This window comes from Micrasema longulum, unplaced genomic scaffold, assembly GCF_059751315.1.
Source record: "Micrasema longulum isolate JH-2025_06_02 unplaced genomic scaffold, ASM5975131v1 h1tg000044l, whole genome shotgun sequence".
Classification (NCBI taxonomy): domain Eukaryota; kingdom Metazoa; phylum Arthropoda; class Insecta; order Trichoptera; family Brachycentridae; genus Micrasema; species Micrasema longulum.
In genome coordinates this window covers 554,927-568,824 of record NW_028277251.1, presented here as the reverse complement: position 1 = coordinate 568,824, position 13,898 = coordinate 554,927, and the positions used below count along the sequence as shown (strand labels likewise).

The 13,898-nt window shown below is 39.9% G+C and overlaps 1 protein-coding gene across 1 annotated transcript in view; it reads left to right on the top strand.

Moving 5' to 3' along the window:
• Positions 1-13,898, top strand: part of HERC2 (E3 ubiquitin-protein ligase HERC2) — a 151,555-nt gene that overhangs the window by 70,149 nt on the left and 67,508 nt on the right. Inside the window, exons 41-52 of the mRNA XM_088227494.1 lie at positions 920-1,061; positions 1,365-1,510; positions 2,085-2,223; positions 2,437-2,562; positions 3,845-3,982; positions 5,205-5,318; positions 5,967-6,077; positions 6,802-6,923; positions 7,339-7,524; positions 9,140-9,350; positions 11,555-11,647; positions 13,249-13,385. Of these exons, the coding sequence (XP_088083620.1) occupies positions 920-1,061; positions 1,365-1,510; positions 2,085-2,223; positions 2,437-2,562; positions 3,845-3,982; positions 5,205-5,318; positions 5,967-6,077; positions 6,802-6,923; positions 7,339-7,524; positions 9,140-9,350; positions 11,555-11,647; positions 13,249-13,385 (1,665 nt within the window). The remainder of the gene's footprint in view (positions 1-919; positions 1,062-1,364; positions 1,511-2,084; positions 2,224-2,436; positions 2,563-3,844; positions 3,983-5,204; positions 5,319-5,966; positions 6,078-6,801; positions 6,924-7,338; positions 7,525-9,139; positions 9,351-11,554; positions 11,648-13,248; positions 13,386-13,898) is intronic.

Here is a 13,898-nt window from a genome sequence, read left to right as displayed (position 1 = left end):
GGTTATACATTCAAAATATAATATATTACTTTGCCAAAAGATCCCTTTAGAGACGGTGCTGTAATGTCATATTACATTTAGCAAAATACGACATTATTCATCATCATCATTATCTTTCCGAACCTAATGGTTCATAGGGCACTGTGTTGATATGAAAGTAGTTAAATACACAGGAATGTGTATTTCACTACGCACTTCTTTCGATTGTTGCGCGGTATTATTGACAACCCTGGAGTTATGCGGAGCATTAGCTTTTATGTTCCGGATAATTACCTTAGACAGCGTCAACATAGACTGTTTCACATTCCAATATACAGGATCAACCTGTCAATGGTTATGCCTGTTGGAAGGGCTATCCCTATGTTGAACAATATTACTTTGGACATTGACTTCGCCTCTCTGGGGGAGTTTTTCGTTACGAGATTCTCTTACTTTTTGAACATATTATTCTCTGGATATTATGTATATTTATGTGTTATTTTTAAACATACCTAATTTGATCTTATTATTTTAATTATTTCTATATGTATAAATTAAGATATTCCATTTTGTAATGTACATATATATGAATAAATAAAATTGAAAAAAAATAAATTGTTACACCAATCGCAGCGTATTTTGATCATTTTTGTTTCATGAAGGTAAGACGGACAGTCTTACGCTTCAGGTACCAGTCCAAGAACTATAAAATATTCTAGTGTGAATCGAACCCGAGACCTCTTGCATGGTAGGCAAACGCGTTGACCATTACTCCACGGGCCCGACAGTTAAGTTAATTGCAGGATATTTTGAAATACATACATAACGTTAGCTTATTAAAGCAAAATACAATTTCAAATGTTCCGGAGCAGTTATGGAAATGATGAGAAAGATCAGCCTAATCCGTAACAATGTAAGAAGTTGAATACGTGGTTTATAGATGACATCTTCAGAGTGGCAGCGCTACACGGCCGGAGAGGGCGACGCCCCCACGCCTGCTACGCCCCCCTCGTCGCCCTGCCGCCCCGCAGCCCCAGAGCCCGTGCAGAGGGATGCCCCCACTGACGACCTGTGCCTGATTGGTAATATTCTTTACCTACTTTCACTCCGCGGGACTGGTTTGTATAATAATTCAAAATGCAATTTGAGAATACAGTAGAGAGTCCTTTAAAATTGTTGCCAGTTTAAAAAAATCAGTTTCGGTGTTAAAAATAAATTGAAAACCAGAAGTCTATGGGACTGCCTGGCCGCTTAACAAAACAGTTGAATAACCTCCCAGGCTACCATGAATCATTCAGACAGTCTGTCAGTTTAGAAAAAGGGAAGTCCATACATGTGTACCCAGGGATGCTAGAGGTTATTATTGCGATTATTTTCATGTCCAGGTGGCGCCCTCGCCGCGATGGGAGGGGCGGAGCACAGGCCGCACACGGGGCAGCAGGTCACAGAGGGGGGCAAGGCCGCCACAGTGCTCCGCGTGGCCGCCCCCCGCCTGCTGCTGCAGCACCACGGCGCCGACACTCCCGTCAAGGTATGACATGTGACACATAATTTCATTTCATCTGCTTCCGGGTTATTTACATTATGAGGACACGCGTCCCAGTCAATAGAGCATCAGTACAACAAAATATTATTCAAAAATAAATACGAGATATATCCAGAAATGATGATGATCTCTGAGCCCGGGTGCATAAAGAATACAGTTCTACGTGTGAAATAGAACCAGAACCCTGGACGGGTGTTTTCGACTCGATGGCTGCTCTCGGGTAAAAATCCTGAATACGAAAATCAATTGAAGGTAGGTCCACCTTGTTGTAAAGTATTTGGTACATTCGCTTATCTACCTAAATTATTACCAATAATCTATAAATTTAACTCAAACTACAATTAATAATTTTGCAATGTATGTAGGTATATTTCTGGGGCAAATCGTCCAAATAAGTGATTCGCCCCTGCATTGCAATGCTATGCATCGCATCGAGAATTGCCGATTATTCTGACTTTGACACTCCAACTCTTAAGAATCGGCTGGACTTGATAGCGCCATCCCTTTTTATTCCTCGTCTTCTATATTTTAAGTTAACTGATGAGATTGTTATCACCAGGTGGAGATTGACAATGTGCAGCCCGCGGAAGATCAGTTTGATGTGTGGCAGCTGTCCGGAGCAGAACAGGAACTCCAGGGCTGGGCCACCATCCTAACCAGACCCCTCCCCATCTTGGCTCGCACTGACCATACGCTTGGTGAGTGCCACAGATTCATATTTTTTGTTAATCTTAAATTATCGTTCGATCCGGAAAGGTTGATGTAGAGATACTAGTTTATTGTAAAGAATACGTCTTGTATCTGGGAAGGTCTGAATCTGAGTGCCTTGAGATAATTTACTTTGAGCCTAGCTGCCGATCGCCACGTTACAGGTGGCTCCGCCCGTTCTCACGGCCGATAATCTGTTGCAGGACTCGACATCCCCACCCTTCGCTGCCAGCAGCTGGAGCTCCTCAGCCTGCGAGCCTCCGCTTCCCTACTCGGAAACCAGGAGAGGCTGCGCGCCGTTCTGTCCCTCCCGGAACCCGCCTCTAACGGTCAGTTTCTCGTCCTATTCTCCATAGCCCTTCACGCCTGAATTAAATCTCGTGGATACAAACAATATTTTTTACGCTTTATGTACTCGGGGCATTATTATGCGTTGAATTATTTTAAAAAAAATAGCTTTTGATTCTTTTGAAACTTTCTATTACAACGCTGCAGGAATGACGAGAAAGGGGTGACTTGATAGAGACATGAGGATTGTTGAGTGTGGACTGTATATTTTGGCTTGCTTGAATCAAAATGCTGTCTTTCTGTTTGGAAATCTTGATGTTTATTGCATATAATATTACGACTAAATACAAATTTTATTATTATGTGTAGATGGTTATTAAACATTGTTTATTTATTTTGTTCATTAACGCCCAAAAGGCATTTACAAAAAATAAAAATAAAATACATGCTAACATACTAAATAATAAACACAGAATATACAGAAAAAATATGTGAAATTAGTTAGAAAGGATATAATAAAAAGTTTTACAAAGTAAAAAAAAATAATAATAACAAAGGTATGCAAGAAAAAACAGTGAGCATATAAACAAAAAATGCAAAGATATAAGCTTATGAAATAAATTCTGTAAAGCAAACACAGTAAATAAAGTGTTACGGTAAGCAAGAAAGGCAAATTTAAGTTAAATTAATAAACAAGCAAGCATATATTATCGCGAAAAAAGAAGAAATAAAAATATGTATCTATGAAATGCGTATTTGCCAATACTACAATGCAATTTGATATAATAGTAAAAAATAAAAAACAAGTATAAGGCAGTAAAAATAAACAAGTAAGTATTTTTTAAATTTATGGAATTGAATTGTCAATGTTAGTTTGACGAGCAGCTACAAATAAACTTGATATTGTTAAAATTAATAAATTCAAGTATTTTTGGTATGTCAAAAAGAGAGTTTACAATTTATATATAAATTGCGGTGTGATCACAGCAGATAGCGAGAGGATGAAAGGCGAGTTTCTGGCGCCTCCAAACAAAAAACCAACCGGCTAAGGGAAGGTAACCCCGACAGAAAAATTCACCAGAGAAGGCAACGGGAAACCACTCTGGTCGTCTTTTCGCAGGAATCACTATGGCGAGTACATCCAATACCAGTTGTCCTGGCCTCGGGACAGCGCAGGACCGAGAAGATTTCTTGTAAATACATATATAAGATTTCTCTTGCACTAAAATAGATTTAAGCATATCAGCTTTAAGATGCTCGCTTAAAACTGAACAGTGACATTAATGAAATAGTTTGTTGCCTTATTCGTCGTTCTGATTTTAGGTTCGGCCAGCCGGGGGCTCGTAGTGCGGCGCCTGCTGTGGCTGGCCACCCGGCCCTCTCCCCTGCGCAGCGCCCACCAGCTGCCCGTAATACGCCACGCCCTCCACACGCTCGCCGAGCACCTCGCCATGCAGAGCGGTACGCTATCATCAATCTTTCCATAATCGACAATTATTAAACAAAATAATCTTGGAATCAGGGAAAAATACTCACATTTATCCCCCCGCAAGGGTGGTAGGCAGAGAGGATAAAATGCCACATCACTCTATCTTTGCATACAGATCTCGCTTTATGCACACGCGCTGATTATTCCATCCTTTAACATGTCCATCTTCAAGTATTTGTTGGATTTGGTCATGCCATGTCTTTCTCGGTCTTCTCCTCTATTTCTGCATCCATCAACATTCGCATCGTAAATATTTTTAGCCGTTCTTTCGCAGTCTATTCGCTCTACATGTCCGAACCAGCGCAGAGCTCCTTTCTTGATTTTGTTGATAATTCTTATCTTAGCCTTACATAATGTACGGATCTCAACATTTGTGCATCTATCGCACATAGTTTTATCACACATAATTGCATTAATTTGTATTAGGGTTCAGTGGCAAATAATGTAAAGATAACGCAAATCCGCAAACCAGTTATTGAAGGGTCCATCAGCTTCTGGCCAGTGGCGCTATCATGACTAGTAGAATAGAATTACTCGATAAAAAAACACTTCGATCATTGGTAAAATATTGGTAATTTTAAATAGTGATATCTCAATTTAATAATAATCTTGAATTTGAAAAAATTCTACCTCATCTCTGTAGGGATATAAATAAAAATATATACCAACTCCCCCTTGGGAGAAATCCAGATTTGTGTATGTACAAAATACACGTACCAAAATAATGTTGTGTAATAAGATCTGGTCAAAATATAAGTAAAAATAAATTGCAGAGTCATCTGCAGGCGATTACTAGTACTTAATTTAACTCGGAAGAGTCTTAAATACATAAAATAAAGTAATATGCTAATTAAAAATACTTAACTTCAATATCAATACATAGATGGCGCTCCAACTCGCTTGTGAATGGTTTCTCATTTAATAACATATATACAAAAATCAAAAATGTTACCTGTGTGGATATTCGCTAATAAGCGGAATGGGGAATGTTGTAGTACTTAAAGTGGCCACTTAACCCAGCCAATGACAGGTCATAAGCCCTGTAAACGCTCGAATATCCATAATCTTGAATTTGAAAAAATTCTACCTCATCTCTGTAGGGATATAAATAAAAATATCTCAATTTCTTTACATGCCTGATAATGATCACTTATGCAAGCGCTTTTTCCTCTAATAGTTGTTTGTTCTGTGTAGAGCTGTCGGACCAAGAGTCGGAACAGGAACAAGAGCAGGACATGACGGAGGACATTCAGGAGGTCATCGAGGCCACCACTCCTCTGGGGGACGTCCCCGCCGCCACTATACAAGGTCAGTTATTATGGAAATAGAAGACGAATGTATGCAAATCTGTATAATCAAGAACTTGATAAAAGAAGAACAACAATATAAATTGTATTTGTGGGGGTCATAGTCCATTTATCGATGACACACGCACATGCAATGATTTCACCTGAAAAATAAATCTATATTGAATATAATAATTTTATATTGAATACAATACAACATATTGTACATAAAATGTCTGTCTATGTAAAATTTTAGTCCTGCAGTTCATTCACGCCATGGAGACATGAAAAACAAAGTCGTGTTGCTGTCAATTTTTAATATCTGTGGAACCAATTCTAATAAACATATCCAGTGGTGGTATTCTGAATCTTTCCCTATAGAGTGGTTAGTTTGGGGATCCTTATTTTTTGCATGCACCGAAACTTTGCTTCATTTATGGCCACACTGATGATTAAACGTCAAACAAATACGAACAAGTGAAGCTAAATATAAAAATTCGTTGCGATCCCAAAACACTTAATTAGGTTCAATTCAAAAAGTTGATATCCACCAAAATAGGGATTCCATATCTGAGACCCGTATTCGAGCGTTGGTCTGATACAGGTATTGTATAGTATAGTAGATAAGATTATTTGCTCGGACTTTGAATAAGTTGTTACTGGTTTTCAGCTCTTCTGGACGTGGAAGACGACGGGCAGCCTCTGCCGGCGCCTCTGGTTCGGCTGCTGATTGAGATGGGCTTCCCGCGGAAGGATGTGGAAACCAGCATAAAGGCCCTCGGTAAGTTTCACCCAATGGTTTTTTCATGTTTTCAGCAGTTAGATTTGAAATATTATCATCTTTGAATTAAATTATGGTTAATTAAAGCCATTCCCCATAAATATTCCATTTTCCCCTTTTTAAATCCCTTATTTTTTTAATGTGTAGTGACTACACAGCACCGTAACGCACGGGTATATTTAGGACAGTAAGGTAAAGGTTAAAAAGGCTTCTGTGGTAAAAAGTAGCCACTTCAAAGCGATTATAACCTCAAATAAATCCCAATTAAAGCAAAAATGCTCAACAATGTTTGTTGAATTAACTACCTGGTAAAAGAAAAAGTATAAAAATTGGAAAGTTGTTTTCAGGCGTTGCCTAGTAAGTGATTTGGTTCAGCCGGATGAATCTCACCCACGTGATAAAGGTTTCAGCTCTTTTACTTCACAAAAGTCAACAGGTGGAAGAGTTGAGAAAATGTGGATGTTCAAACATGGGTACACAGTGTGTAAAGTGGCCACTTAAACCAGCCAATGACAGGTCATAAGACCTGTAAATGCCTTGAACATTGTTGAAGTTACATTGCATTTGGTGTACCGGTACAGCGTCCTATGCATCCGGTGCAGATGGAGGAATGATGATTGTAAGGTCAGCTCCGGGTAAACTTCCTCATCACTAGTTTTGATTGTATTAACTATTGTACTAAAATATTTTAGTCTTTAGTTTAAGCCTGAAGTATTGTTGCCAGATTGCGACCCCCACCTGCAGACCGACCACACCACGGTAGTGCGGGTGGTGAGCTGGCTCCTGGAGCACCCGTGCGAGGACATGGTCAGTGATAATGACTCCGACGCTCCTCCCGACCTTGCGGTAAGTGCTCACTCTAATTCATCACTAACCTGCGGAACTTCAGTTAGATTTACAAGGAGATTGACTGCGTATTTATGTTTAATTAACTAAATGGCTTAATTGAACGAGTGGCATTATTAGGATATTAGAAGCAAATTTAGAAATCTCCACCAAAAACAGAAAATGAATTATTGATGCCAAAATAAACTATACATAACAACCTACCTACCTCAACAAAAGCGTAATTCAAAACTGTCTCTAAATCTTGCAAAAACAGATTTCAATTATACTACTTGACACCGCAAACTTAGCATCTCCATTGAGTTGTATCGAGTGCAATATCTCGTTCTTCAACTGCCCCTGAAGCGTAAGACTGATTATCTCACCCGTAGGTGTTTATCTGTAGAGCTACTCACCATCTGTTCTCTCTGTGCAGGTTGCCAACCAGCTGAAGAGGCGCTCCGACTTCCCGAGCGACGATGAGTACGCCCGTTACGTGTCGGAGAAGGCGCGGCCGGGCCAGCCCGTGCGCTGCTGCAAGGCCTACGAGGAGGTCCGCCTGGGGGACTTGGGGAGGATCGTCCGAGTGGACAGGGAGGGACTGCACGATCTCAATCTGCAGGTAATCGTCGTCACTTCGTCGCGTGAGGCCGTCGGATCGGCGTGGCCGGGCCGACCAGCGCTCCGCTGCTAGGACTTTAAGAAAACACACCGTAAATCCCCTAAATTACGTTTTTTAAGGGACTGGCGAAAATAAATGTTAACGGAGGGAAAATGTAAATAGAGGGTATTGAAAAAAAAAATTAGCAAATTATTTGTTTTTAAAAAAATTATGGTGATGTTTGAACCATTTTTTAATTGCAACTTTTTAAAATATCGTATTCATAAATAATAAATGTCTGTAAAACACAATAAGCATCTTTAAAATTTCAATTAAAACACGAAAATGGCGGCAATAAATGTCCATAAAAAAACTGTTTGTAAAATTACAACCAAAAAACACAAAAATGGCCGGAAAAAATACTTGTAAAGCAGAAACACACAAATTGTCTTTGAATTACAACTATAAAAATACGAAAATAGCGGCAATCATTTCACCTATTGATTAAACTTACCAAAAGGTTGGTAAAACGATAGAGACTAACTTCTGACTCTTGAGCTGTCAGTTTTCAGTGGGGATTACAATTTTTTCCGACTAAGAAATTGGTATAACGACTAGAGACAAACTTCAGATTCATGAGATTTGATGATTTAAAATAAAAAATCAAACTTCTTGAATGAATATTTAATATATCTCTTAACTTTACGTGGTTTTCATAGCATAATTTTAAATGAGAGGTTCATCTTTTTTACTACATTAAGACTGCTCCGAACAGCAAAAAATTAATTCTGAGGGCCAAAGCGCCGATAAAATTAGGTGTCCGAGATCCTTATCAACCGAGGCCCGAAGGGCCGATCAACTGAGGCTCGGAGGGCCGATTATACGATGCCGAATTTCCTAGGATATTTTCATACATTGCCTGCTAGTAAAAAATAAATATACCAACATTTAAAAAAAAACCTTCTTTAGTATGTACAGAATACAGAAATAGGGATACTGATAAAAATATGTGGAATGGATTTAGAAAATTGATTGTATTTTCTAAGTCAATATGGATATTGTGGGGAAATGTTTTCATGTACAACTTTTAAAATAAAACTGTTTAAAAATATTAAAATTTATTTCAAGGGAGAGGGAAAACATTTTTGAGAAGGGAATATGGAAGTCTAGGCATTTACAGGGCTTATGACCTGTCATTGGCTGGTTTAAGTGACCACTTTACACACTGTGTAACATTCACCATTCTGCCCATGTTTGAACATCCACATTTCCTCAACTCTTCCATCTGTTGACTTTTGTAAACCAGTCTGCAAGCATTTGGACATACTCAAACATTGTTTAAAAATATGTCTCCACAAAAATGCGACATGTTTGGCCTAGACAATTGTGATGTCAAGATTTGTTACAATGTCCTGTTTAAATTTAAACGATCACAAACAATGTTCAAAATTTAACTGAATTGTGACGTATTAGAGGCATGGCCATTGCAGTGAACCGTTTTTGCGGAAATTTAAAATTACGTTAATATTAATTTTTAAATATTTTTTACATGGATAAAAAAACAGTCACCTACCTACCTTAGTCTCCCCAGTGCCTCCATTGTTTTTTTTTTCCATTTCCGTTTTCCCCTGTACAGGTGGAGTGGTACCAGCGCGGCTCCATGTACTGGGTGCGCTTCGTGCACGTGGAGCTCCTGGGGCAGGCGCCCGCGCCGCCCGCGCCGCCCGCCGCGCCGCCCGCGCCGGCGCCGCTGCGCGCCGGCGACCTCGTGCGCGTGCGCCGCAGCGTGCAGCAGCCGCGCTACAAATGGGGCTTCATAGACCACAGCAGCGTGGGCGTCATAACCAGTAAGTGTAGGGAGATATTATTGATACACGGTGTTTCAGGGCCGGACCGTGAAATTTCGGAGGAACATTCCTCGTGGTAAACTTTAAAAAAAATCCTAATAAATTTTTTCCAAAAAATCGAAAATGAAGTAAATTTTTAATGTCTCAGACTAGCATCCCGTCCACAAACCTCCCCTACAGAAAAAATGAGATAAAAAAAATGTATTTGACAAATTAATTTATTTATTTGACAAATTTTAGTCTGCATTACTTTACGGGCTGTTTAACCCATTACATAATGCAGACTGTAAATACATTGTGTTCTTTAAACCCTGTCACATCCGAAACCACAATGATCAGTGTTGGCAAGAAGACATATTAGCATATTTAAAAAAATATTTAGGACAAAGAAATAAAAATAAAAAAAAACCAATGGTTGCTTACTTCTGCAGTGGAGAAGTGAGGGGAGCGCGGCGCAGTATCAGACTCCCCCTCCACTTCCTCGTTTCTCCCCTGCAGAAGTGAGCAACCATTTTCTTTTTTTACATATATATTTTTTATTTTATTTGTTCTAAAAAAATATTTTAATGTGCCAATATGTCTTCTTGCTCATACTGATCATCGTGGTTTCGGATGTGACAGGGTTTAATGAACACCCTGTATAACGTAAGTTTGATGTCAATGAATAGAAAGCAAATAGCTGCTAAACTGCCGATATGTACAGAAAAATAGATCCATATTATCTGCAGAAGCTGTATTCAGCAAGCGAATCGCCCTATTAATGGGTGAATTTTGACTTGCATTAGTGAACGTGCTTCTGGGTGTGTAAAACAGTGCATGAGATCTCACTCTAGTATAATTATTGGGAACATACAAACTGATCTCTTTCAGTATAATTGGATTATATATACCTCCAGAAATCAGCTTATAAAAATGTTTTCCAAGAAAAATTTGACGACGGGATTTGATTTGAAAATGTATTATATTTTTTTTTTAAAATTTGCATCACAACAGGCCAGGAGGCCCAATTACAGTGGTTAATTATTGTCAAGAACACCCAGGCTTGAGAAAAATCACACTAAATTTTTGTGTTCTCACCGGGAATCAAACCCGGAACCTTCCGTGTGTGAGTCAAGCGTCTTGACCTCCACACCACGGAGGGCGCCGGGGGCCGACAATGAAGCGATATACACCGGACGCGGACAAGGGAAACGGCTGAGTAGGAGAGGGGAAGGCGTTTGTGGAAGAGATGCTAGTCCGAGAAATTAAGGATATACTCCATTTTTACCTACCTTTAAATGTCGACATTCTATGCATTTTTGAAAATCGCATTCCTAACTAGAGTGCACCCCTGAGCAGAGTTTGACATTTTCTAAAAGAATTCTATATTTGAAAATGAATTATTTTATGTTTTGGAATTCAAACATAGACAAGTACCTACTTAAATTATTATTTGAATTAGTATTTGAAAATGAATTACATATCTAATTCGGACTAAATACGATAATTGATATCAAACTTTCATTTAATCTGTGTTTATTTAATCCATTTAGCAAGAACTCAAATCTAGCAATACCAAAGCATTGCCGGGTTCAGCTCGTAGTATATAAATCTATGCAATATCTCGCAGCAGTCTCCTGCAACGGTCTCTTCCCTTAGACAAAATCCAAACTTGTACACTCTTTCGAAAATAGTTTTGGAGAACTTAATATGTTCATCCAGGACATTGAACACTCTTGGGGCCACAAAAGAGAAATTCCTCTGACCAAAAGCCGTACGTGTTTTTAGTATTAAATTATTCAAATTACAGGAAAACCTCGTACGAGCATTCTGCTGGGATCTCCTCTTGTAAGCGCATGACCAGAAATGTGCCAAACACACTTTTTTTTTTAATTGTCTAATGTCCAGTACCTTCATGAATTGAAACAATGTCTCAGTTGGGAAAGTGGGGGACATCCAAGCATCACTCTTGGTATTAATTTTTGTAAGTTTATTAGGGGGTTCGTGATAGACATTGCGCAACCTCCCCAGCCCACTATGCCATAGGTTGCCACTGACTGGAAAAGAGCAAAATACATCATTCTGAGAGTGCCAATGTCCAAGATGTTCCTAAGTGAGCAGAATCCATGACCCAGCTTTCTTAATCTGGAAACCAGCAATTGGACCTGAACCGCCCATCATCAGATTTCTGTCAATGTATAAACCACAAACCACATTAATTTCAGGCATAGCCGCTAACGGTCGCGACGTGACGGTGGACTTTCCCCAGCAACCCGGCTGGACAGGGCAGCTGGGAGAGATGGAGCGGGCAACTAAAGGTGACCTGTTCTCTATAATTCCTTAATTCCTCATCATCGTTCCATTTCCGCGATGCATTGGTTCACCAATCCGCAGCGTATCTTGATCATTTCTGTTACGCGGAGGTAAGATGATCAGTCTTACATTTCGGGTGCCAGTCTAGGGACTATGAAATATTCCAGTGTAAAACACCTTTTCATTTCGTCGTGTCAACCATGTCGGGAATCGAACCACTACATCACGAGGCCGACAGATTCTTTATAATTAAATCCCGTAAAACCTTGCTTGCTATGCACATTTCAGTATGACGTTAATGGTTTGCCTTCGACCTAATAAAGCTCTGCCTCGTCAAGTGAGGGTTATCTCTAGAGGCCGCCCAGGGCACTGCAGATTGAACAAACACCACGCTAGAATGAAACTTTCCCAAACTTCTAGGTGTAGGTTCTGCAGTGCAGATGAGGAACACCTATACACATTCTATGTGAATGTGATGCTTGGCATCGTAAAAGGAGCCTCATCCTCGGGGGACCACTGGTTAAACCTGAGGATGTTAAAGAGCTCGCCCCCTACCTAATAGCCTGATACTTTACAGATTTGGGCTTGGAGGGGGAGATTTAGCAAAATGTAAACTCTCGCCGTTTTACGTACGTAAACGGGGACTCGTCACAATAGATCTTCACAGGTCGCAGTGATGTCAGGAGCTTGTACAGCACTGACCCCCACCTCTAAGAATATGAAGAATAAGAATGATGTTAATGTATTGGTAACTACCAGTTGGTCCAAGAAGAACTATCAAAATATATATATAAATTTTTTTGGAAAAAAAATATATTTGCGTTTTTATAATTAACCTAAATATTTCATTTCGACTGCCATTTTCAACGAGTTGTGAATAACTCACTATTAGCAAAATGGGAATCAAGTTGGGGGGTAGAGTGGGATTCGAGCCACGGACCTTTGAGGCGTGAGCCCGAGACACTAGCCACAGGACCACAATCCGATTCAAGCGTTGCCTAGTACACGGGTGAAATAGTTCAGTCAGGTGAATCTTTCCCGCATCAACAACGGTTCGTTGATTAGTTGGTAAGTTATCAGACTGATATGTGACATTAACAAATTACAACAGGGATGGAGGACACTTTAGAGAAGGGAATATGAAAGTCTAGGCATTTACTGGGCTTATGACCTGTCGTTGGCTGGTTTAAGTGGCCACTTTACACACTGTGTAGCATTCACCATTCTGCCTATGTTTGAACATCCCCTCAACTCTTCCATCTAACGACTTTAGTGAAGTAAACAAACTAAAACTTTTATCATGTGGGTGAGATTCACCTGGATGAAGCGATTCAAGTGGCCACTTAAACCAGCTAACGGCAGGTCGTAAGCCCTGTAAATGCCTAGAATTCCATATTCCCTTATCAAAAATGTTTTCCCTCTCTGTTGCAACAAAATAAGATCTAAATAACTCCCTAGGGAGGATGCAATTAACTACGGTTTGAAACAAATGTGTTTATATTTTGATGACAGATATAGCATTTACGTAAACTTCTCTGACTCCCCTCGACCAGTTCTGCAAAGTGGTGGGAGTATTATAATGAATATTTGATTTGTCCGCGTGCAGAAACTCCGGAACAGCCGGTGCTGGGTTGGCGGGGCTGCTTGCGATCCTTGCGCGTGTCCTCGGGGGTCCCCGCTGCCGCTTACCTGCTGGACGGGCGCCCCCACACCTTCTGGCAGTCCGACTCGGGAAGAGGAAGGGTGAGACAACATTATCTTCATCATCTTTCGGGTAGAGGAGAATTGGTGCTATGCAGGCGGCATTTAGTGTTCACTGAGTAAATGTCCGATCTCCAGACAGCCTTCATACTGTTGAATGGGTCGCCTGCTACTCCTAGCCCCACTCCCAGTTATTTTTGAAAGCTGCCATTTATTGTAACATATACTTCCAGGTATTTTAAACTCTCGACCCTTTCGATGATTTGATTCGTCGGGGGATTTTAAGCACGAAGTGTTACATAGTACATGGGCTTTTAGCATTTACCTTAAATGAAATAATTTTTTGGCATAAACTTTAGACTTAAAAATACCCCAAAGAAAATAGTTCATGGAAGACTCGTGTCCACTGTTTTGATGATTGGATTCGACAGAATGAGAGAGAGGGATTTTGAGCATCAAGATACGAAGTGTTACACGGTACATAGGTTTTTAGCAGTAACCTTAAAATAAAATATTTTATTGTATAAACCAAAAGACCTCAAAGAAAAAAGTCCA